The sequence below is a fragment of the Cetorhinus maximus genome, chromosome 20 (genome assembly GCF_964194155.1).
Source record: "Cetorhinus maximus chromosome 20, sCetMax3.hap1.1, whole genome shotgun sequence".
NCBI lineage: Eukaryota > Metazoa > Chordata > Chondrichthyes > Lamniformes > Cetorhinidae > Cetorhinus > Cetorhinus maximus.
The window spans coordinates 5,992,154-6,018,853 of record NC_135898.1 but is presented as its reverse complement, the minus strand read 5'-3'; the positions used below and the strand labels follow the sequence as shown (position 1 = coordinate 6,018,853).

Below are 26,700 nucleotides of genomic sequence, written 5' to 3'. Positions count from 1 at the left end.
CAAATTATTGCTGGTTTTGCTCACGGTCTACCAGCTTTGATCCAGAAAGGAATATCAGTGAAGCTTTAAAGCTAAATATGAAGGGAGCTGTGCCCTTCCTGATAGCGCTAGCTGGCATTACACCAATCTTGCTCCAGTCAGAAAGCACATGAGATTTGGAGGGTTTGCCTGGATTGGCCTAGAGCTGCTGTGCTACATTGTCCACCCAGGATCTTGTGAAGATTCTGCTGTGTGGGATATTGAAGATCCCCAGAGGAAGGACGGTGGGATCAGGCAGAGGTTGTGCCAGCAAGTTGGGACAGGGTGCAAGAACCCATTTGTCCCGTTGGATACAGGAGACCTCCTTCTGATAATCACACCCTGTCACTGTTTGAACAGTCCTGTCAGTATCATTCCCCTTGCCAACACAAATAAGACGGCAAGTACAGACCTTCTCTTTGTTTGTCAACGTACACAGCTCCCATTTAGGTCACCTCAGCAAAAGCACTTCCAAGCCTTGCCAAAAACAATGTCTGTGCACACAACAACTTCGGTGCTTGCATCATTTTATTTGCAACCCATACTTCGTGTGTGTGTTTGTTTGTGTATGTGTGTGTATGCCTTTGTTGTTTTATCACTGTGTGTCCCTTCTTGCCATTGTGTGCCATTCAAACTCATAAACCTAATCTCTTGCTACACCTTGAGATAGGGCATAAGTTGGCTGGATTCTGTGTTTCTCTTGAGCTGAGGTGGTCACACCTCTAATGCTATTGGTTTGGCAGCCTGGCTCTATCCTTTCTGTCCAGAATCAGGCTTCTCAAAGAGCTGGTGGGACACTGCAGTATCATAAACATATCCTTGTCATGCTCACTGGCACCGTGCATTGACTCTCCAGGGCCACTGATGTGTGAGAAACAGTCTTGTTGGTCCCAATGATATCTGTGGGTGTATCTGCCTGTATTGCAACCCTGATCATTCTGAGGATAGAGTTTGCACACTCCAGTCTGCTGCCCAGACCCCTGCAGCATTTGCCTGATTAACCATGGCAGGAGCAGAGACTGCCTTTCGAGCCTGCACTGTGGGATCGCCTTCTATAGGGAGGCTTGGAGTTTTCCATTCCTGGACACTGAGACCATCACCAGTGCCTGCACAAAACTTTTCAAAAGCAGCTTCTGGGCCATCTGGGTTCTGGGGCTATTCAGCTGAGGGGGCAGCATTGCCAGAATGTCTGCCAGTGACTCTTCCCTCTTCTTTCATGCTTCCTCCTTGTCCTGTGTGCGTGTGTGTGTCATTGGTTCCTACTGCTCCAGCTTGTCAGCTCAGAAAAAAACGCCAGTTAATAAATACATAGCTCTGAATCCATTAAACAATTGCAGAGCTCCATGCAAGAATAGGAAAACTCTTGACCTTAAGTTGAGGGTGTATAAAATTGCTATAATGCCATACTGAGCTCCGGTGGTCAAACTGAATGTCAAGACGGACTCAACATCTTGTTTAATAATTCATTTTAAGACCGACTGGAATTTAAACCAATCTAATTGCCTCTGATGAATTCCAATGGCCTGTTTCTCAGCTTCCTCTGAAAGCACCACTAATATGGTTCTTCATGCTGTCACAATACTGATGAGTTCTCTTTAATCCTTTGCTGCACTACTGGCATTCATACTTTATCTAAATTAGATTAGATTGATGGCAAATCTCTCTTCAAGAAGCATTCCCTGGTTCATTTAATGCATGATGTTTCCATGATGTGCAGCATGTTTGCACATCAACTCGCAGTGTGACAGAATACACAGGCATGGGCTCCTATCAGCAACTGTTAATCTGACTGTTCAGGTGGAGCTGGTGTCAGAATGTCAACATTTTAGCTTGATTGAATAGCCGTTAATGTTTTCATAGGGCGACCATGAGCCACGGTTATTTGTTGTGTATCTAATAAAAAAGTTAGATTTGTGCCACTTGATTTCACGTTTTAGTGCTTAGTTTTTCCTGTTGTAATTTTCAAGGTTCACATTTTGCCCGTACAAACTTGTCAGGCTGTTTGTGCTGTCAGTGACAAAAGCAGCCTTTCAACTGCCTGGCTCACCTCACTTTCTTCCAAATTTTTGCAGCTAATTATTTATTTGTTCAATAGCACTTTCATATTGTTGTATTTTTACCCAAATGTTTTTGTTCTAAGCTACTAAAGCAAAATGTAGTCTAAGTGGCTTTTGGACTGCCTGTTTGCTCATCTATTGGCCTTGTCTCTTCTAAGGTCAATCCCTATCCACCAGTAGTGATCTGAATATTATACCTGGTTATTGAATGCCAACATGAAAGTTAACCATGAGCAGAGGCCTATCCTTCCACTCTCTGGATTCCCTGCGTTTAGACTCCATGCCTGGATGTGTTGAGTGCTGACATCTTTTGGTGTTGCCTTTTCCTCAGACTCAGATCTTCTCCTCCTGCATTCAATGTGGTCAAATCCAACCTCACCAAATGGATGAGTTCTTGCTGGATTTGGGCTTGCTTCGCCATTCTACAACCCGCATGATAAACTGTAGCTAATGCAGTTTCCACTTAAAAACATTATCATAGCACCACCCTTCGATGACTGTTTCTTCAGCAAGTTTCATTTAATGCTCCCCTCGCCCCAACACACTGACCACCATCACACTTCATTGCCTCCCCAACCCCACCACACAAGACAGTCATCTCCTTCTTCCCTTTCTCCATCCTCCTTACCTTCCTCTCTCTCTCTCTCTCTCTCTCTCTCTCTCACTCTGCATCTATCAGAATAATAAAACACCCAACAAGGCCATTTGGACTTTTGTGTCTCTCCCTCCCCTTCAGCCCATTCAGTATAAACCGTTTGAGTTAGTGTTTACTTTTCACTAGTGCCCACTCTGTAACCAGATCCTTTATCCCTCATTCCTTTATCATCTAACTTACCTATTCTCAAATGTTGACATGATCCCTGTTTCAATCCCTAACTTGGCTGGTGCATTCCTCATGCAGCTTTGTAAGGTGCTCCTGCTGTCTATCCTCTTCCTAGAGTAATATACAAACAAGGGGCAGGAGTAGGCCACTCGGCCCCTCGAGTCTGCTCTGCCATTCAATAAGATCATGGCTGATCTGAATGTAACCTCAACCCCATCCACACTTCACTGCCTCTAGTGGTCCAACCAAGAACTAAAATAATGAAAGGTGACAAATCAGGCTGCTGGGTTAGATTGTTGGCCTGGGCTCCAGATTGGACTTGATGGTCTTTTCATTTTTCTGAAGAGTAATAACAGCACAAGAGTTAATGTGCATCTCATAGGCAGTATCACACTTCCCTTTATAGACTCTGACCCAAAGTTCCCCCACCTCCACACAGGATCTCCTGTTCATGCTCCTACAACTTGCTTTGTTTACAGGAAAAACCCAAACTCCATCTTCTGTGATTCGACAGATGCCACTATCCATTTTGGACCTGGTTGTCTTCGTGTGAGGAAACATGAAATGGGAAATTTCTTGGCTACAACATTGAGATTCTACTTGCAGTTCAAATGCTAGACTTTAGAATTCTATAAGCTTACACTGCATAAAGAGTCCATTTGGCCTATTATCTCTGTGCCAGAGAAATCTAAAACTAATCTTTCGTGTCAGTTGTGGCCCAGTGATTCTCACATCTGAATCAGAAGGCGTCAGATTCAAGTCCCGCTCCAGAGACTTGAGCTGAGAATCCAGCTGACAGATAAGATGTTAAACTCTATGACCTTTCAGGTGGACGAGGCACTATTCAAAGAAAAGCAAGGCAGTTCTTCCTGGTGCCCCAGCCAATATATAACCCTAAACTAACTTCATTTAAACAGCCTATTGGGTCATTGGCACACTGCTGTTTGTGTGAGCCTGCAATGTGCAAACTGGCTACCATGTTTCTACACTTCAGGAGTATTTCATAGGTTTTAAAGTGCTTTGGAACATCCTGAGGTTGTAAAAGGCTTGATATTTAAATACAAGGCTTTCTGACTTGTATCTATCTTTGCTTCAATTGGTTATCTAACAAGACCCAGTGGTCTCTGATTTTGCTGGTCCTGACAGCAAAGTATTCCATGCTGCAAGTGAATTGTGTTTGGTCAGACATCCTAGTCCCCAAGTTGACTTAAACTCACCATCCAAAAGAATCCTTAACTGAATGATGTTCTGTACAGTCAGATCAGCCGTGATCTTATTGAATGGCGGAGCAGGCTCGAGGGGCCTACTCCTGCTCCTAATTCGTATGTTTGAATGTAGATAGCGAGTTGAGTCCTGAGCCTTTATTCATGACAGAACTAAGGTGACGTCTCCGGTAGTTATTTCCTGATGAAGATTTCATTTAATTTGTTGCTCAAATACTCGAGTATTTGGTGGCTCAGATGAATGTGCCTGTTGTGCCCCCTGAGCATGTTTGCACTGTGTTGAAATATGGGCCAGCTTCATTCCCTCTGCCCTGCCCCAACAAAATATAACAAGATTTACACCCTTTCTCTGTGACAATACTGCTACACTATAATCGTAGAGTTTGACAGCATAGCAAGGCCATTCGACCCATTACGTCTGTGCCAACCTTCTGAAAAAGCTACCCAATGATCCCACTCTGCCTGCCCTTGCCCCATAGCCTTCGATATTTTTCTTCTTCAAAAACTTCAACATATTCTCTTTTTAAATCTGTCGCAGATTCTGCTCCTGTCACTGTTTCTGCAAGGGCATTCCATACCCTGACAACCCTCTGTCTGAAAAAATTCTCCTGACCTCTCCCTTTGTTTTTCTGGTGACAGTCTTAAACTGAAGCCCTCTCGTCTCCAAAATGTCAGTCTGTGGAAACACTTTAAGTCTTGCTGAAAATAAGAGACATGCTGGTGGAAGTTTTTTTGTCTTGCACTCATTGAGACACTTCGCAAGAATACTATCAGTAATACTTCTAGCTCATTTATCTTCCAAAAGCCCATGTCATTTTGAGTTTGTTCAAATTTGTTAGCTCTCTGTGGTTTACTATTATACGATTGATTTTTGATTCTGATTTTTGAGAAAATATTTAAGGGATGCATCGTTGGGATTTGATTGGCCATTTATGAAAAAAATGTCAGCTGAAGGACAGAATGGTTCTCTGAAGAAACCAGTCAGCCTGACTGATTTCATTGTGATTTCATTCACTCTTCAGGTTAATCACGGATGGTTTTATTTTTAAATTCAGATGTGACGCTTCTAGTACGAATCAGAGCAGGTTTTTATGAACAATGCCAGGGCTAAAAGGGTTAAATTTATGTTGACAGGCTGTGTAGACCAGGCACATTCAGGAGTGAACTAATGGAGACGTTTAAGATGATTTGAGGAGTTGATGAGGTGGATCAGAAGAAACTATTTCCTCTGGGGGAGGAGGGGGTGGTGGGGTGGGGTGGAGTGGGGTGGAGTCCAGATCGAGAGGGTATAACTTAAAATTAGAGCTCAGCTCTTCATAGGTGATGTCAGGAAGACACTTCTTCACACAGAGGGTCATGGAAATCTGGGAGTCTCTCCCTGCCAAAGAGCTGCTGAGGCTTGAGGTCCATTGCAAACCTAGTAACTGTGGGAGCAAGGCGGGTAGATGGAACTAAGATACAAATAAGCCATGATCCAATTGAATAGCAGAACAGGTTTGAGGGGCTGAATGGCCTCCTCTTGTTACCAACCCAGAAGGAAAAACCAGTAAAAACTGGGAAATAACAATACTGGTCCAAACTGGTCTTGTATACTTTAAAATGGAATACCAGTAAAAACTGTGAAGTAAGAGTACTGGTCCGAACTGTTTTTTTTCCTTCTGGGAATCTTTTTGTTGCAGTTCAGTTTGAGAGGCATTGTTTTTTTAAAAATAAGATTTTCCAATTAATGAAACTTTATGTGGTTCTGTTTTGGTCACTTCCTTCCCAGGCTCAACAGTCCAAATTCCTCCAGCCCTTGTTCATGACCCGTGCACTGATACTCGGGATCAGGCTTGTGGTACTTCTCTGAAGTGCCTCAGGGGCTTGCATGTCCCTTGTGGTGAATCCCATAGCCTGAACCGAAGCAGTATGTAACCGCCCACGTGAAAATCTCCCCGCCCACTCTTTAGGCAAATGCAGGCAGCTGCAAAAATTACCTGACCTCACAAGGGCTCTCCTCAGGTGGTACAACTGTGTTTGGTAGAGGCTGCTGGTTGTTGCTTTGATCTATGTACTTTCTGCCCTCCAATGAGCTTGTTGATTAAGAACGCCCTCTGTCCTCAGTCCTCACATCTCTCACCGTGAACACAAGGAAACAGCCAGTTTAGAAGTAGAAGTGGCAGACAATTAATTTTTAATAATTTTATCCTGTTGAGATTTAATTCAATTAATTTTTATTTGACAGGGCAGCAGTGTTCAACATCGATTCACTACACTGATCTTTCCATAAATCTTCCCAAAACAGTGAGAGAAAAAAATGAGTCAGTTGAGATTCTTGGCTTTTCAAAATGTAAGCCCAGCTGGAGGGAGGGAACATCAGCAACAGGGCATTTCTTCATGATGTGATTTGGATACCTGATGTTTTCCTGGATGTGGAGGCTGCCTTGGGTGAAGTTCACAAGCCAGTCACAGCAGTATTACTCACTGCAGCCCACACTACCATTAGTAGGTAGCTAGAGACTAGCTGAGCAGTGTAACTGTGTGGGATGAAGGTGCTTGACCCAAATTTTACAAGAGGTAAGTTGAGTTGACACTGAAGAGATTTATCTGAGTGGAATGGAATGGATGGTGGCAGTGTGGTGTAAGAAATATCACTGCAGAATTTTTAGACTATTCCTCAACATCTATTATTGATCCTGCTAAAGTTGAAGTCATTCCACTGATTCACAACTGCTGCTGACTGAAGAGATGCTTGCTGTATACATGCATGCTGTTCAAATTGCAATGTAATAACCATTTAAAAGGCAGCAAAACTTTGCCCATTGACACTGCATACTAGTTTTATACAATCCCTGCGCACAAGGGCATCGAATCTCAAAAGGCAAAAAATGATCAAAGCCAATACCAGATCGATTTAACACCTGGTCTGTGCCACTGTGTAAGCAGCCTGTGTGTGTGAGGCTTGAGCTAGTGCTGGGCTGTTAAGCATTTATTTTCTCTCTCCTTTGCCTCCTGTTGAATGGGGAAACACGTCCTCTGATGACCCCGCCAGAGATAAGGAGAGAAAGAGGAACTGGAAGCACATAGTAACACCGTAATCGATGTGTGGAGCAGTTTAGTACTTCAGACAACCCATTGGGTTGATGAGAATCTGTGAATTATTACAGGATTCTTCCCTCGCCTCTCTGTTCCTGTTTGTGTCCACAGAGAGGCACATGCTGTGGAAAAATGGTACTTTACATGGATTTTGTGTGGTCAGTAGACTGGGAACAGCGCAATAACTTGGAACACAAATTGCCAGCTTATTGTATATTTATACGTAAACAGTGATGTAAGCTTAATATTTGAGATGATGAACTGAGGTGGTATTGAGATGAGCTAGTGGTATTGTGGCTGGACTGGTATTCCAGAGTAATGGTCCGGGGACCTGGGTTCAAATCCCAATGCGGCAGATGGTGAAATTTGTATTCAATAAAAATCTGGAATTACAAGTCTGATGATGACCATAAAGCCATTGTCGATTGTTTTTTAAAATTTGTTCATGGGATGTGGGCGTCACTGACTCAGCCAGTATTTACTTGCCCATCAGTGGGTCTGGAGTCACATGTAGGCCAGACCAGGTAAGGACGGCAGATTTCCTTCCCTAAAGGGCATTAGTGAACCAGATGGGTTTTTATGACAATTGGCAATGGATTCACAGTCATCATTAGACTTTTAATTTTTATTGGATTCAAATTCCACCATCTACTGTGGTGGGATTTGAACCCAGGTCCCCAGAGCATTACCCCTGGATTACCTGTCTAGTGATAAGACCATTATGCCACCGCCTGCCCCAAAGCAGTAATCAGTAGGGGCTGTTGTGAAACTGGTTCACTGATGTCCTTTAGGGAAGGAAATCTGTCGTCCTTATCTGACCTACACGTGACTCCAGACCCATAGCAATGTGGTTGACTCTTAAAATGTCCTCTGAACAAGGGCAATTAGGGATGGGCAATAAATGCTGGCCTAGCCAGCGATGCCCACGTCCCATGAATGAATAATTTTTAAAAAAACCACGATTGAAACCAAACCCCGATGAGGAATGCAACATCTTCATAAAGAGAAATTGGGGCAAAGCTCCCAGATGCCTTTTCGATGTTGGAGAAAGTTGATGAGAAATTTTGGCTCAACTCTCTCTCTTCCACTGTATTTGTACAATTATTGGGAAAGCAGCTCCAGCAACAGGGTCTTCCATGTAGGCATCGTGGTGTTCCAGTTAGATCAATGACATGCCTGATGAATGATCGAGTGAATATGTTAAGTTTATAATACTTGGCGACATAACTTGCAGCCAGGTCGAGGTTGAGGAACTCGCTGGGAGTATCAGTTTGCTGGGAGCTTGCGTTGTGTTTGTGAGAATGGGATAGCCTATAATTTTTTGAGTGAGCTGTAATTCGTGAAGGCATTGAGGTTTGAAAGGAGAAAGCCATCAGGTCTGAAGATGAAGATACCAGCAGCAGAGGGGAAGAAATAAGGGTGGGCACACGCATTGATTGTTCTTCAGTGAAAAACAGTAAATAAGGTTAAGCAGTGAGGAGGTATATGAGCTGTGGATTGAACTCTACTGCAGGGCTACACAACTCTGGGCTTGGTGGAATTGAACCCAGATGTGCCCAGATGTTGGTGTGGGCTGACGAAAACAGCTTTGCTTCTGCCAACAGTTAGCTAGAGGGTGCTTCAGCTTACTTAGCCCTTCATATTGGAAAAGCAGTTGAAGAAGGTGCCTGTAGGGACAAACAAGGAGGTGGACAAGTAGAGTTGAGCCCCATGGTGATTGTATGAGTTAAGGTGAAGAAAGATGGACCAGGGAGTAGATGTTCACGCAGCATGGGGGTGGCCAGCAGTGTGAGGAAGGACAGTGGCCCTTGGTGATAGTCACAGAGGATGTTGTTTATAGTGTCAGTGCTGTGGGTATGGCAGAAAGCTGTCAGGAGAGAGTCTTCAACCAGGATGGTTGAGGGCATATTGTGTGGCAATGATGCATTTCAACATTCGAGAAAGGAAGACGAGTGTTGGAGACAAAGTGAATGCTGAATGTGTTGGATAGTCCTTTCTGCTCATTTAGAGAAATTCTGATTTCAAACCTCAAGTTTTAAATTCTCTGCATTGAAAGTGATGAAGGAAGTGCCTTGTTAGCTCACATTTCACCATCAGAGCTGCAATTTGGAGGCAGCTGACATGCTGCTCTGGAGCTGATGGTTTTTGGAGGGAGCTGGTATGCTGCTCTGGAGCTGATGGTTTTTGGAGGGAGCTGGTATGCTGCCCTGGAGCTGATGGTTTTTGGAGGGAGCTGGTATGCTGCTCTGGAGCTGATGGTTTTTAATCGCTTGATTCAAAGCCACTTCATGTCAACTTTGCAAAACGAAATAAAACACACAATTTTTCTGATGAAAACCGATTGCATCCTAATTTAGCCATGGCTATTTAAAGAAAGTCTTCAACCAAGATGCTCAGATTAAATAATTACTCGGTCTGACATGTAAAGATTTAAATATAATTTTTTTTAATCAGGAAAAGGAGATTGAGCCCCCTCGTTCCTTGTCTGAGTCAGTCACTAAAGTTGATCCCTGTTCCTCTCTGCAATTTCCTGTTGGCTCAAATCTGAGTGTGGAATAAAAGTTTGAAAAATAAACACAAAACAGCAGTTCTTTTGACATTTCTGGAGGCCTCTATAAACCACTCTACAAACAAGGAGGACTTTCTGCCCTCCTTCACCCAGCCTGTATGTATACAGACCTTTCTGCTAAATGATGGCAACACCCACAAACATGTGTTCAGGAGCTCGCTAAGTGCAATCAAGTGCAGGGCTTGTTAAATTTACCCCCAAACTGGACTAACTCAGTGTCATGCTTGTGCACTGACTCGAGGTCTTAGTTGAGCAATCACCCATTCTGAGATTGAACCCCTCCATTCAGCCCAAAAGCATGAACATGGCATGGAATTTTGATTAATGGCCTACAAAAATCTCTGTGTGAGAAGAGTGTGTTTATGACTATGGTGGAAGCATCGCTGCAATAGACATTTCAGGATATGATTCTTATCGTTGACCCACATTTGTTGCTCTCCAAACATAACTAAAAGTCATGTTACTTATTTTGGTTGCACTGTTATGAATATAATAGCTGTTGCATTTTATGGGGCTGGCTTTTATGTGTTGGTCCTGGGTCAGTGTGTCGCACTCTCGCCCCTGAATTGAAAGCTTGTGGGTTCAAGTCTCCTTCAGGGACTTCAGCAGCCTGGGCTGACGCTCACAGTGCAATACCGTGTGTGTGTGTTGTTAAACTGAGGCCTTAAATGTTCCCTCAGCTTCTCCCTGGCGCCTGGACCCATATTTATCTTTCTACCAACCTAACTAAGAAAACAACATCACTGGTCACTATGACATTGCTGTTTGGAGTTAGCTGTGTGAAAATTGGCCACTCTATTTCTGACATTTCAACAGGGACTACATTTCAAAAACGGGATGGAAAACACTTTGCTCTGTCCTGGAGTTGTGATGAAAGCAAGCGCTTTTGGTCTGCGCAAGTGTTGGAGGGGTACACTGAGTTCATTGAGCTTTTCTGTCATTGCTGCAGCAGAGATGAAAAGTGCTTAACCTTTAACAGTCAAAGAATCTTCACTATTATCATTAAAACTGAACCATATCTCTGGTTGTGTGGCTTGAAGTCTGTGTGTGGGGTGAGAGGAGCACTGACCATTTTAGGGTACACTATGGAGCCATTGACATCAAGTATCCCAAGCTTTGTTCTGCAATGTTGGGGTCATAAAGTCAACATGGCCAGAAAGAGGCCATTTGGCCCATCGAGCTCGCATGAGAAATCTTAATTCCAAATCTCAGTGTTCCAAAAATTATTGTCTCATTCACATAAATTTATGCCTGTCATAGAATTAGCTGTGCTTAATATATTAAATTGATGAAATGTGATGAAGAGAAACATTCTGAAGAATAGTACCAGTGACCTGCCAAAGGGAAGTTCCTCTGTTTATTTCTCCACGCCTCGCAGTTTAACACTTTTCGCTTCAGTTGCTTGTAAGAGCCTTTCATTTTAAACTTCAAGTTATCTAATATCATCATCGTCCTTCTCCCTCTTGGTCTACATCAGGCCAGTCCAGCCTTGTTACCTTTTCTTGATGATGTTCACCAAGGACCTTTCCTCCTCTACCGTCCTGACAACTTCTTCATTGCTCTTGTGTTCCCCCCACACTGAGCAGCTCCATCTTTCTGCAGAACCTCATTTCACAACCTTCTAGTCATTTTTCTCAAGGTCCACGTTTTAGCCCATATAACACGACACTCCCAAATCACATTGAAGGCCTCTATGACAAAGATGTCAAGGCAACAGAACTAAGATCAGAGAAATAAGACGACATTTCCCAGGAATGATTTTGGACCTGAACTTTTGGAGTGTGAAATATTTTGAGCTATAAAAGAAGCGAAAGGAGGAAAATCGGATGGATGTGATGGAATGCTAAAGACAAGGCAAAAGAGAATGAACTTCTGTAAGGAGATGGACACTAGGGGAGAATGGCCGGATGGCTTCTTTGAAGAGCATGTTGGTCCCATTGGAGAAGAAGGCAAGTACCATGCAATGTGAAGAGCAATGCACCATAATTTTGATCTCATGCATCCAAAGCTCAGCTATGATCAGTTCAGTGTTAAGAAGGGTTGTGGAACTATAGAGGCTACAGCGATGATGAGAGTGTTAAACAAAAGAAGTATAGAATACCAGCAAAAAGTGTGCACCTGCTTTGTGGATGATGAAAAAAGCTTTTGACTGGGTGACCTGACAAAAACTGTGCTAAGAGCTGGAGATAACAGAATGATCGTAGTTCTGTGCACAGGACATTCTGCTACAATCAACAGTATTCTGTGAAACTCAAACCTGGTGCATTCGTGTGTGAGGTAAGATGAGGCTGTCTGCAATCACCATTGCTCTTTAACAACTATGTGGAATCTGTGATAAAAAAAAGCACAGGATGAAGGACAGAAAGGTGGAAAAGTCGGAGGTCCATTGATGAGATTTGCAGATGACCAGGCCCCAGTGTCTAAGAGAACAGGGGATCTACAGATACTGATGATCCCGATGGATACATTGAATGAAGTGGTGAAAGTTTACAGAATAAAAATTAATGTAAAAAGACCAAAGTCTGAATATTAGAGGAAATAATGATGGGAAAGTAGAGATCAAGATAAATAGTCAACAGCTGCAACAGTTACCATAATTGAAGTACCTGGGAAGCATCTTATCATAAGATGGGCACTGCCACAAAGAAATCAGAGCTAGAATAGCAATGGCAAAGAATGCATTCTCCAAATGTAAAGAAATGCTCAGAGATCTGAAGAAAAGAGTAGAATTCTGAAGTGTATATTCCTCTCATTGCTTGGTCAATTCAACTTGTCATCCTGACTATTGATTTCTCCCCAGCCCTTATTACATTCAGAAAGCTGAAAACATGTGATCAAAGTATTGTAGTGCTGTTGTCTTATCTCACACCTCAACCCAGAAATAGAGCATTACCCTACAACAATATCCCTCAGTCAGTCCAGATAAAACCTGACAACTCTTGTGTCAAAGGCAGTTTGTAGGACAGTCAGAATTTTGAAAAAAAAACTGAGATCTCCTGAATGCAGCTAAATCCAGTGGTGCAATGTGCTGATGTGTTTCATATTTGGCCATATGTAAACTGTGGTATCTCCCTTGCAAGGTAGGTAAGGCCTCCTTACTTACAGAAGGATGGACTTGCAATGGAAGCAATTCAGATAATGTTCATTGGACTGATTCCTGGGATGAAGGACTTATCTTGTGAGAAAAGATTGTACCGTGTTACCACCCACCCCCAGGTGAGGTTCCCCAAAGTTGTTGATCCAGGTGAGACCCCTCAATTTTCCACTGGCTGGGACACCCCCAAATTGTTATTTCCCAGGTGAGGAAGGATGAACTGGCTCCCTGTCTTTATTCAGCACCGCCTCCCCCACCCCTCATTCTGTTGATTGCAACAATATTTAATCTAACAAGGTTCCCTTTGCAGATCCCTTTTTCCTCAGACCCAATCATTCTGGGTTTGAAGGAGCCAATTTGATCAGGCTTTCTTGAGTTAAACTTTAAGAATAAGTTTATTAACTACTAACGGCAAGAAAGGATAAATGGCATGCAGGTTAAAACTAAGAATTTAGCTTGAAGTAAGTGAATATATATATATATTTTTTTTTAAAAGAAGGTATACGGAACAGTTCTTGACTCATGGGGAGTAGATGATTGAGCATTGCGATTTGAGATTCCAGTACAATTGACTCTGGTAGATGAATAGTTGGTTTCGAGGTTCCAGTAGAGTTGAATTTGATAAAGAGGGAGAGAGATCGGGATACCTGCAAGATGGCGATTTGCAGGGGTACTTTGTGTGGCTGTTATTTTTGAGTCAAACTTCCACCACTTTCTCTCTCTCTCAGAACACCCACCAACAGACAGACACTGGGGCAGCTTTTCAGCTCACTTTTAACCCCTTCTTTGTATATTCCAAGTGGGAAGCGAATTCACAAACCTCTCTGAGCATTGCTCACAGGATTTCTTGATGAGATGATGCTCATCTCCCATTATGTCCCATTGTCTCTACCGGAGGGAGAAATTAGCTTCTGGATGTCTTTAGAAGTACCTTATCTGGCAACAGGATTGGGGTTCTGTTTCCCTTAGGGAGTCACCCTGCAGCATTCCAACCAGTGGCTTGTGTGCATTTAAAAAAAAACCCAGGTTTTACTTTTTAAAGTACAATATTTCCTGACGCAATTTGGTGTTTTTCCTTCATTATCATGACAACAGGATGGGCTTACACCCAATGGAGTTTTGGAGAATGAAAAGTGATCTGATTGAAACATCTAAGACCCTGAGGGGACTTGACAGAGTAGATGCTGAGAAGGAATTGAGAACAAAGGGCGCAGTTTAAAAATTAGGAGTCTTCCATTTGAAACTGAGATGAGAAGATTTTTTTTTTTCTGAGGGTGGCTATTCTGTAGAATTCTCTTCCCCGGAGAGCAGCGGAACCTGGGTCATTGAATATATTCACGGACAAGTTAGACAGATTTTTGATCGTCAGGAGTATTGGGGACAGGCAGGACAGTGGAGTTGAGACCACAAATAAATCAGCCTTGATCTTACTGAGTTGTGGAGCAGGCTCAATGAGCTGGATGTCCTTCTCCTGCTGCTAATTCTTGTGTTTTTGTTTTCAAAATTGCACCGAATACTGAAATGGGCAGTGAGTGTTGAATTATGATGTTATCGAATGAGAATACAATGTGTTCCTGGTTTTGTTAGGTTGAAAAACCTTGAAATGTCTCATACGTGTCTGACGCAATTTTTCTTCAAATAATTGAGGGGGTCAAATCTCAATATTCCAATGCCTACCGTACAGAATCCATATTTGTTCTTTGGAGTAAGACATGAAACAAAAGCTCTTTATTTTTGACTGTCTTTCTGGAGCAACTGATTTCTCATCTGAATTTGTTTGTCAATACAGTTAACTATTGATTTATCAATGCCGCCTCTCCAGCAAATGTCAAGTGACTGACTTTAGAGAAACCTACAAATTAACAGCTCTCTCTCTCTCTCAAAACGAAAAAGGATAATGCTTTCTGCATAGTTTCAGTCCAGTTCATTATTTGTTCAGTAGTTAGCTGGACTCGCATCAAGTAGTGCTTCTGAAAAATGATTCAAAATTAGGATTTCACCTCAGTGTAGATTCTTGTTCATTTGTTTAACTGCCAAATGCCAATCGAGGGACTGCTTGTCTCTTGAAGATATATGCCTTTTGGGTTTGCTCATGGTAGACTTGCGGATGCTGAATAGTATTTTCTGCGATCTTGATGTGCAACTGCTGTATTCCACACAAGGGTCAGCTCTCTTCTCCACCACCCCCCCCCGCCAATTTTCTGGCTGTGGCTTTCATGAGGAAGAAGCAAGCAGAGTTTATCCTCAAGCTTTTGGTCACTAGTTTCTTCAACGTTTTAAAATCTGTTCTCTCTTTTTTACATAACAGTGTTGGATTCCTCCCTTGTTCAAGCTACTCAGACAGCCGGGGTACAGTCACCGGTCTCTGGGTTAAGTTACCAGGGCCTGTCAGAGAAGATCTCCAGTTGTCTCTCAGTTGAATCTCTGCTAACTTGCTATATGCAGCGTAACACAAAAGAGGGTTAAGTGTTAGCTTTGTCTCTTCTTACGTGGAAGATATTATCTGATGGCCTTTGCCTAACCACTGAAACTTTATGTAGCTGATCAGAGTTGATCAGAAGTGCTCTGTCTACAACTTCTTCCTTTGATGTGTGTTAACCGTTATCCAGCTGACCTCTTTGTCATTACCCTGAGAAGTAATTGGAAATCCAGGTTTGCATCCAGAATGACAAAATTTTGCGCTTATTCAGTCATGGCACTATTTATCGATGTCATCGCCACTTGACGATCCCACATAGAGAAGCTGGGTGGTTTCTTCCATATGACTCATTTCAGATCAGCTGCCTTGAATTTTGAGCAGTCTGGAGGCCTGTGTCATGCTCTGGAGGAGCCAGTGTGCTCCTGAAACTGAAAAAAGTGCCATTTGACTTTATTTTGCTTCCCCTCGTAGCGCAGATCATGAGTTTACAAGATGCTTGTACCAGCTCTAGCTAGTTGATCTTCAGTGATATACCTGCTGAAGGGAGGCTTATCTTGATGGCTTATCTTGATGGTTTTTTTTTTGGGTGCATGTCAGATTGACACTATCTGCTTTTAGAAAGGTCGTTCCACATCCTGGCAACTTCAAGATTGCGTGTTGTAAACAATCTTGAGAAGTCTAGCCTGAAAAGGTGTGGGAGGCTCCTGTTGCTGTGAATTCCCCCAGATTATCTTGGGTCAGTGCAGGGTTTTGCACAGTTTGTCTTGGGTTTCCAGTGGATTTCAGCTTTGCTGCTGAAGGCCCCTTATCTGGCGTCCCAAAACCTGGAAGCACCTGAAAACTGGTTACGTTCGAAGCTGGCGCCCTGGGTCGCAATTTGAAAGCCTTTTTTTCTTTATTTTTCATACTTTATTTCATGTATTATAAGTACATGCCAGGCCGAGGGCCCAAAAATCCGTAAAATCCCCAAATTCGGCACACGTCCGGGTACGGGGTCTGGTACTCAGACAACAACACCCAGACAATTTATCTTTATATAGTGCCTTTAATGTAATAAAGCCTCCCAAGGTGCCTCACCAGGAGTATTTGGAAATAAAAGGTGACACCGAGTCACTTGAGGAATTAGATCAGATGACCAAAAACGTGGTCAAAAGCTAGGGTTTAAGGAGCTTCTTAAAGCGAGGTTTATGGAGGGAATTCCAGCTCTCATTGAGTAATAGAGCAGGTTCAGATGACCGAACGGCCTCCTGCAGCTCCAATTTCATACATTCTGAATGTAACATAGTATTATAAAACTCGGCTCACGGCCTATAACTCTGCTTCCACGACTTGAGAGAGAGTTGCCTGTCCCATGGAATGTGGCGGCCATGGCTCAGTTGACAGCGCTGTCACCTCTGGAGTTAGAAGGTGGTGAGTTCAGTTATCTATTCCAGAGACTTGAGCACACCATCCAGGCTGACACTCCAGTATTGTATTGAGGGAACGCTGGACTGTCAGAGGTGCTGGCTTTCAGACGAGGGGTGAAAGCTAGGCCCTGTCTACCTTCTCAGGCGGATGTAAAAGATCCCGTGGCCACTATTTTGAAGAAGAGCAGATGAGTCCTCCCCAGTGTCCCCGATATTTGATCCCTGAAACAGATCATTTGGTCGTGATCACGTTGTTGTTTGTGGGAGTTTACTGAGTGTGAATTTGCTGCCACGTTTCCTACATTTTAACAGCGATCACATTTGAGATGCACTTGGCTGCTGTAAAGAGCTTTGGCGAGTCCTGTAATGTCAATTGGTGGGGCAGCACTCATTCAGTCAACAAGCGCCAAACAATAGGATTTGTGCGCAGTATCACAAGTACGCAGCATAATTGTGACTCTGCATTAGGCTTGCTGCTCAAATGTGAGGCAGCACAGGCAGAGCAACAGCAATTAATTAGATTTATATAGCACCTTGAACGAAAGAAAATCCCAAGGCACTTCTCAGGAGTGTTACAAAGCATAATTGGACTAGATAAAGACATAATAGGGCAGAGAGCTAAAAGCTTGGTCAAAGAGGCAGGTTTTAAGGAGCATCTTAAAGGAAAAAAGAGAAATTTTCAGAGCGAAATCCAGAGTTTAGGGTCCAGGCAGCTGAAGGCATGGCCACCAATGGTGGAGTGATTAAAATTGGGGATGAGCAAGAGACCAGAATTAGATGAGTGCAGAGATCTTGGAGCATTTTGGGCTGGAGGAGATTACGGAGATAGGGAGGGGATGAGGACATGGAGGGACTTGAAATGAGGATGAGAATTTCAAAATTGAGGCACCAATGGCAATTGGTTTGAATGTTCTTGTCCAGAATGGCAGATTGACCCTGCTATCGCGATGAAGTTGCAGCAGCATCTGAGAGAGGCGGTGGCCGAGTGGTTATGTTGCTGGGTTGGTAATCCAGAGGCCTAGGCTAATGTCCTGGGGACAAGGGTTCAAACACCACCAAGGCAGCTAGTGGAATTTGACTTTGATTACTAAATCTGGAATTGAAAAGCTAGTCTCAGTAATGGTGATCATGAAACTATTGTCTGCTGTTATAAAAACCCCATCTGGTTCACTATAATGCTCTTTAGGATTCTTAACTGTCTGACCTGCATGTGACTCCAGACCCACAGCAATGGGTCTTAACTGCCCTCTGAAATGGCCGAGCAAGCCAATCAATTCAAGGACAATGGGCAACCAATGCTGGCCTAGACAGTGATGCTGAATACCCACATCCCATGAAAGAAATTAAAATTAAATTATATGCTGAGGGAACATTAATTTCACATTCCATTTCTATTTCTGTTACAGGTCGTGTACTATACGGAAATGTCCAAGATATTTGGAGACCTCACTGGCCAGATTGAGCAGCAGGAAATTACTGACGAGCAACGCGAAAAGGAAAATGAAGCAAAACTTAATGATCTCCGAGCTCTCTCTATAGTGGCAGATGACTGAACGAGAACAGTGATGTGTAAAACTGCACACTGAATCATTGCTGGGCTTAGTCTTAGAGTTTTCAGAGTAATCCACGTTTCTGTGTAACTGGGGAATTGTTAGGGGAGAACGAGCAGTACTGTTATTGGATAATGATTTGAAGATCCTCCATTTTTTAACCTCTTCCTCTCTTCACTTCCTATGTTCAAGGTGGTGGGCACTGCGTGACCTGCTCTCTGAGTTCAGCCAATCCTGCAGTTTGACAGGTAGACAGGAGAATACAGCCAATGTTCTTCCTGTTTCTGACATGCCTGGATGCTATTCCCTGTTGATCCTGAGAAGTGTAGTTTGGAATCCTGGATGAGTAGCCCAGGAAAGTCTGTCTTGCCTCTCCTGGCCAAGATAGGTTGGAGGAGTGAGTAACTGACCAATTGTGTTGCAGTTACCTTGAACCCTTAATATTCAGTTTGTTCGAATCTCTGTCCACTGTGCGGTCAGATCCGAGAGTGTCTGTTAGTAGAGAGGAAAATGGCGTTTAAATTGGGCATCTCGTCTCTGAGAAGGGAATTCAATTAGAAGGTTATTTTCAAATTCCAACAGCAATATTTAATTGCATTGCAATTATTTTTCGGGATGGTGAGAATGACGGGTGATGGGTCAAGGGCCTGACTCTGATGAAATCTGCACTGCAATAACAGCACACAAATAGTTTTAATATATCCATAGACTTTACGGTGAGAAAATTGCGATATGGCTTCAGGGATGTCCGAACTACAGGCTATACACATGCAACTCCCAAAGTCTGCCAATCTGCTCCAAACAGGCAAGCCAACCTCTTAGTGACTGCTTTATTGTTTGAATTTGAAGTTGGGGAAAGTTATTGCTGACCATACCGTGAGACAGATCTCCATGATCTTTTGGGGTCTGTCGTTTCAGATGCATTTAAATTATTGGGTTTACATTTTACACGGGGCTGAACGAGGCAGTATGATTGGACATCCTTTTCTCTTTTGTTTTTAAATCCTGCACACATTTTGTCACCTTCACTCAGCCTTGCACAAAACTGATGTGCTCTCATCTTCGAGAAGGGAATTCGATTGCAAAGTTATTTTCAAATCCCAACGGGAGCCGGGAATAGCTAATTGGATGGAAGCATTTCAGTTATTTTTCAGGACGGTGATAGGCCAAGGACCTGACTCTGAAATGTGGAATTTTACTGCCCCTCCCGCTGGGAGTTTCAAACGGCTCGCCACATCTTTTGGCCCTGCCCCCGCCACGATGGGGGCCGTAAAATTCTGCCTGATGTTTCTGACCTACCTTCCTTGCTTCATGGTGAGTGTGGCATTGGTGTTCGCACCTTGGAGTAGTGCCCGAACACCTGCTGACTTATCCAACTGGAACTTGGCAACAAAACCACGGAGGTAGAGAAGGTGAGCAAGGATGAGAATGTGGGGTTACTCCGTTAAGGGTGATGGGGAAATGTAGCTTTGATTGACCCATGCCTCTCGCTTTTAATTCCAGGAAAACACACGAGCAGATAAAAGGTTCTTAATTATGCACTCAAAAGTGGCTTTAAAAAGATGTAATTTTGTAATGTTTGTAAATAATATTGATGTCTTGTCTCCTGAGCTCCATAAAAATCTCACTGGACGAGTGCGATACTGATTCTTGTGGCTGTGATAGGTGCACGTTCACCGATAATGCAAAGTGGGTGAGATGCAGCATTCGCTTCCCGTGGTGAATGCTGTACCTCTGGTGTGCTGCTGCCATCACAATCTAGGCCAGGCTGGAGGCAAAGTGAGTCATCTGTGCCTAACAATAATGGCTGCTTCATCAAGACACTGCTGCATGACTGGAAGCGAATCATTCTCAGCCACTAAAGGTGCACGGCTTGGAGCCACGAGGCCACAGTGGGAAATAGAGGGAGCTGTATCCAACCTCCTCCTGACAGCTGAGGCCTTGGGCCCTATTTTGCCTATCAATTTCAAGTTCCTTGTGAAAGGGTAAAAGCAAGACAGGGTTGACTCACTTAGTGGCATCAGTGGCCTCATAAGGACATAGAGATCAGGTTAAGAGTAGACGATGTGGCTTCTTGAATCTGCTCCGCCATTCAATAAGATCATGGCTTATCTTCCACCTCAACATTCCTGCCCTATCCCCTGGTCTCTTAATTCCCTTAGTGTCCAAAAATCTCTTGATCTCAGTCTTGAATATACTCAACGACTGAGCATTCACAGCCCCCCCTGGGGTAGACAATTCCAAAGATTCACAACGCTCTGAGTGAAAAGATTTCTCCTCACCTCAGTCCTAAATGACTAACCCCTTATCCAGAGACTCTGACTCTGTGTTCTAGACTCTCCAGCCAGAGGAAACAGCCTCTCAGCATCTATCCTCACAAGCCCAGTAAGAATATTCAATGTTTCGATGTTTCATTTCTGTTGTAAACTTTTGCATGTCCAATTCACAATGCCAGTTTCAAACTTCCTTCTTCCCACAAAGTACTGGGGGTTGTGTGAAAGACAGTTTGCTGAAATTGTCAACTTAATTCTAAAAGCCAATGTGATTTACAAAATGATGGTAACCAGGGCATGATTAAGTCTCTTTAACCAGGACTGATTTACTCTCAAAGGTCATTATTGTACAATTCATTTGCCTGTTAACAGTCCTGCAGGATGAGGGACAAACTTGATCATTGGAAGCATCAACTGCTGCTGCTGGACTGTACCTGAAGATACAAGAAGGTTACTGTGAAATCCTGCATAAGATTTATCACTAACTTTGTTATCTTGTGGGGAAATAGCTCTGTTGCTGTGCATAACTTCCTACATTTGTAGCAGCACTAGGTGTTCAAGTCTAATGTCTTAACACTTGAAAATTCTTGGAGGCAGGATATTTCAAGCCTCTGGTTTTATTTTGCCTTTTTTGCAGCAAGCTCTACATGCGTCCCTTCTGTTCTTTGCTCTTCCCCCTCAGTCAGCCATTTCGCGCCACCCCCCCCCTTGCAGAGAGACACAATGGGTGGGCCAATCATGAAGACCCTCAACCCAGTTTGCCAGCACTCCCACCTCTCTGCAGGCATCCGTGGTTCCACTTCTGCACAGTTTACTCCCATAACCTTGAATACCAAAAGCAGACCTGAAATACGTGCCGGAAATACACAGTGGGCTGGATGGCATCTGTGAAGACAGAACTTGCCCCGGTTAAGGGAGTTAGGTGCAAAGTTGAAGGACAGGACCTCCAGGGTTGCGATCTCAGGAGTGCTACCCGTGCCACGTGCTAGTGAGGCTAGAAATAGGAGGATAATGCAGCTAAATACGTGGCTAAGGAGATGGTGCAGGAGGGAGGGCTTCATGTTTCTGGACAATTGGACTCTGTTCCGGGGAAGGTGGGACCTGTTCCGACGGGACGGTTTGCACCTGAACTGGAGGGGGACTAACATCCTTGCGGGTAGGTTTGCTAGTGCTGCTCCGGGGGGTTTAATCTAGATTTGCAGGGGGAGGGGAACCAGAGTGTTAGAGCAGGTAGTGAGGTGGAGGAGGATAAAGGTCAAGCGAGGAATGCATGTACAGACAGAAATAAAAGGTTTGTATGGGATAGAAATGTTCTCAGGTGCATCTATTTCAATGCAAGGAGTATTGTTGGAAAGGCAGATGAGATTAGGGCGTGGATTGGCACGTGGGATTACGACATTATTGCTATTAGTGAGACTTGGTTGCAGGAGGGGCAGGACTGGCAGCTCAATGTTCCGGGGTTCCGTTGTTTCAGACGTGATAAAGGGAGAGGAGTGGCATTACTAGTCAGGGAAAATATCACAGCTGTGCGTAAGCAGGACAGCCCGGAGGGCTCGTCTACAGAGGCCATATGGGTGGAGCTGAGGAACGGGAAAGGTGTGACCACACTAATAGGGTTGTATTATAGACCGCCCAATAGTCAGAGAGAATTGGAGGAGCAAATCTGTAGAGAGATAGCAGACCGATGTAAGGAACAGAAAGTTGTGATAGTAGGAGATTTTAACTTTCCACATATTGACTGGGACTCCCATACTGTAAAAGGGCTGGATGGCTTTGAGTTTGTCAAATGTGTTCAGGAAAGTTTTCTAAATCAATATATAGAGGTACCAACGAGAGAGGATGCAATACTTGATCTCCTATTAGGGAACCAGACAGGTCAAGTGACAGAAGTATATGTAGGTGAACATTTTGGGACCAGTGACCACAGTGTCATTAGTTTTAAGTTAATTATGGATAAGGATAGGTCTGGTCCTCGAGTTGAGATTCTAACTTGGAGAAAGGCCAATTTTGTGGAAATGAGAAAGAATCTAGGAAGAGTGGATTGGGATAAGTTGTTTTCTGACAAGGATGTGTTCAGTAAGTGGAAGGCATTCAAAGGCGAAATTTTGAGAGTGCAGAGTTTGCATGTTCCTGGAAGGATTAAAGGCAAAGTTAACAGGCATAGGGAACCTTGGTTTTCAAGGGCTATTGGCGATCTGGTTAAGAAGAAGAGAGAGGTGTATAGCAGGTATAGGCAACAAGGAGCAAATGAGGTACTTGTAGAGTATAGAAAATGTAAGAAAATACTAAAGAAGGAAATCAGGAAGGCAAAAAGAAGACATGAGGTTGCTTTGGCAGATAATGTGAAGGTAAACCCGAAGGGTTTCTACAAGTATATTAAAAGTAAAAGGATAGTAAGGGACACAATTGGTCCCCTTGAAGATCAGAGTGGTTGTCTATGTGTGGAGCCTCACGAGATGGGGGAGATCTTAAACAGTTTTTTTACATCAGTATTTACTCAGGAAACTGGCATAGTGGATAAGGAAGGAAGGGAAACAAGTAGTAGTGTCATGGAACATATAGAGATTAAAGAGGTGGAGGTGTTTGCTGCCTTACAGCAAATAAAGGTAGATAAATCCCCCGGGCCTGACATGATATTCCCTCTGACCTTGAGGGAGACTAGTGTAGAAGTTGCAGGGGCCCTGGCAGAAATATTTAAAATGTCCTTAACCACAGGTCAGGTGCCAGAGGATTGGAGGGTAGCTCATGTTGTTCCGTTGTTTAAAAAAGACTCCAAAGATAAACCAGGTAATTACAGGCCAGTGAGCCTGACGTCAGTAGTAGGTAAATTATTGGAAGGTGTTCTGAGAGATCGGATATACAATTATTTGGACAGCGAAGGGCTGATTAAGGATAGTCAGCATGGCTTTGTGCGTGGTAGGTCATGTTTAACAAACCTTGTAGAGTTTTTCGAAGAGGTTACCAAGAAAGTAGATGAAGGAAAGGCTGTGGATGTTGTCTACATGGACTTTAGTAAGGCCTTCGACAAGGTCCCACATGGGAGGTTAGTTCAGAAGGTTCAGACACTTGGTATCCATGAAGAGGTTGTAAACTGGATTCGAAATTGGCTGTGTGGGAGAAGACAGAGTTTTAGTGGATGATTGCTTCTCAGACTGGAGGTCTATGACTAGTGGTGTGCCTCAGGGATCTGTGCTGGGACCATTGTTTTTTGTCTATAATCAATGATTTGGATGATAATGTGGTAAATTGGATCAGCAAGTTTGCTGATGACACTAAGATTGGAGGCGTTGTGGACAGCGAGGAAGGCTTTCAAAGCTTGCAGAGGGATCTGGACCAACTGGAAAAATGGGCCAGGAAATGGCAGATGGAATTTAATGCAGAAAAGTGTGAGGTGTTGCATTTTGGGAGGACAAACCAAGGTAGGACATACACAGTAAATGGTAGGGCACTGAGGAGTGCGGAGAAAGGGATCTGGGAGTTCAGATACATAATTCCCTGAAAGTGGCGTCACAGGTAGACAGGGTTGTAAAGAAAGCTTTTGGCATACTGGCCTTCATAAATCAAAGTATTGAGTATAGGAGTTGGGATGTTATGGCGAGGTTGTATAAGACATTGGTGAGGCCAACTTTGGAGTATTGTGTGCAGTTCTGGTCGTCTAACTACAGGAAGGATATCAGTAATATTGAAAGAGTGCAGAGAAGATTTACTAAAATGTTGCCGGGTCTTAAGGAGTTGAGTTACAGGGAAAGATTAAACAGGTTTGGACTTTATTCCTTGGAGTGTAGAAGGATGAGGGGAGATTTGATAGAAGTTTACAAAATTGTGAGGGGTATAGACAGAGTAAATGCGAGTAGGCTCTTTCCACTTAGATTAGGAGAAATAAACACGAGAGGACATGGCTTTAGGGTGAAAGGGGAAAGGTTTAGGGGGAACATTAGGGGGAACTTCGTCATTCAGAGAGTGGTGAGAGTGGAATGAGCTGCCATCTGACGTGGTAAATGCAGGCTCACTCTTAAGTTTTAAGAATAAATTGGATAGATACATGGATGGGAGAGGTCTGGAGGGTTATGGACTGGGTGCAGGTCAATGGGCTTAGCGGAATAATATTTTCGGCACAGACTAGAAGGGCCGAATGGCCTGTTTTTCTGTGCTGTAGTGTTCTATGGTTCTGACAAAGGCCATTGACCTGAAGCGCTAACTCTGTTTCTTGCTCCACGGATGCTGCCTGACCTGCTGAGTATTTCCGGCATTTTCTATTTTTACTCCCCTGAACTTTGCTGGGGAGGACGAATGTAAAGATGTGATTTCGGATCATGTGAAGATGTTTCTATACACGAATGTACTTGAGGGGATTCAAAGAGGAAACAGCAGCACTGAGGAATTTCATTTTACATCAACTTTTTTTGCTCTCCTCTCTCTTGCCAGTGCTCTCAATCTGTTTCTGTGTCTATTTGTCTCTCCGTTATCATTTTAGTTGTCAATTCTTATGCTTCCAGGCTGATGATTTTGGGTCTTTCCTGAGCCATTTCAGAGCTGGACAATATGGGAAATGTCTGCATGCTCCTGGAGTAGTTCAGTACATTTTCATGCAAACCTAACTCCATCCAGCCCACAGGAGGAAGTTCATGTCTCTATATCTGACATTTCCCTCGCTCTAGGTAACTTTCCTCAAAGTTGCAATATTAAAGTCATTCTTTAATTTCGAGAGACGGGGATAGTTTGTGTATGGCGATTGTGGGAGACAGTGGCCCCCACTGGAAAATTGACATTACTGCAACTATTCCTGAGCTGCTGAATCAGAATCTCATTTAAAGTTGTCTGTCTGCAAATTTCAGGAACTGGAGGTCCCTTTTTTAATTTTGAAATACACAGGTGAGCAAATGGGGTCTGATAAACCACTCCACATCACTATTGGAACATCAAATAGTTACATAAGATAAAAGCAAAATACTGCGGATGCTGGAAATAGTTACAAATTGTTTTTAAAAGTATTAACTAGATCAGTGCCCCTTTTGCCAGCCTCAGTTAGAAATTCAACATAATGTTCCTCATCAGTGAACTGTTTACTCTGTCTTCTTGGGAAGGTGAATCACTGTAAAATACCCCCTAATTTTTTTACTAACACAAGGAGATCTAGTCTGATAAGACTGTGGAGGCATAAATGGCAATGAATACAGCAAATAATCTGGTGGGATCTTTATCAGCAAATCATTCAGTTTCATGCATTCTCACCGTAAACTGTCACCTGATATTTCTCCTCAGCAAATTGGGAACTTGGGACATGAGTACTGCACAGCTCTAGGGAACACTCCCAGAATAAGGTCCCTGATTGTGTAATTGATCCTATCCATTCCCCTTTCCTGAGTGAACTTGCAAGTAACCAGAGATATGGAGCCCTAATGTCTTCAAACTAGTTTAAGCCATTTTGTGGAGGTTTGAGAGAAGGTATTTGCAAATTTCCAAATTGCGGTAAATGTCTGTTTTCCTCCTGGAGATGTCATGTTGGAGGAATCTGCTTTCACCGGTCAGGAATGTCTGAAATTGTTGCCATTGCATTGGAGAATAACTGATGATGGTAAGGCAGCACGAAATGGATGAAGCACACCCATTACTTTCTCAAAGAGCGGGTCCATGTGAAAAAAATAGGATTATTCTTTATCTCAAAACACATTGAGATGCTTCTCATAACACAAACATGTCTCATGTTCTCTTGACATTCCAATGGTATATTGCTTTGTTGAGATGTAGCTGCCAAGTTATGAGTGCAGCCACAGTGCAACACTACCATTTTCTTCCCTCCTTGCCTGGGGACTTGTCACCTCTCAGAGGAGAATGGACGCAAAAAAGTTAATTTCAAAAAAATACTTTTAAGAAAAGTGAAAGTAACTGCAAAAGAAAAATCTGCTTTGTATTCCAGCTGCATGCTACAAATATATGTGTATTACATCTCAGTAGTGTTACGCATAGAGGGCATCAGGCCCATAAACAAACAGCATTTACATTGTACCCTTAACGTAGAGAACTGTCCCATAGTGCTGAGGAAATTAGAGTCAGAGGTTATTAGGAGGGGTACGACGGAGAAGGGAAAGGCATGGGAGAGGCAGAGGGAGGTGGAGGAGTTTGGGGACTGCAAGCTCTGCATGTCCACCAGTCCAACCTGAAATCACTTTCTAGTTGGTTCTTGGTACATGAG

General features: G+C 43.4%; 1 protein-coding gene across 1 annotated transcript in view; it reads left to right on the top strand.

Moving 5' to 3' along the window:
- bin3 (bridging integrator 3) overlaps window positions 1–19,866 on the top strand; it is a 127,918-nt gene extending 108,052 nt beyond the window's left edge. The window contains exon 9 of the mRNA XM_078565406.1: window positions 18,091–19,866. Within this exon, the coding sequence (XP_078421532.1) occupies window positions 18,091–18,237 (147 nt within the window). The 3' untranslated portion in view covers window positions 18,238–19,866. The remainder of the gene's footprint in view (window positions 1–18,090) is intronic.
- The last annotated feature ends 6,834 nt before the right edge of the window (window positions 19,867–26,700 follow it).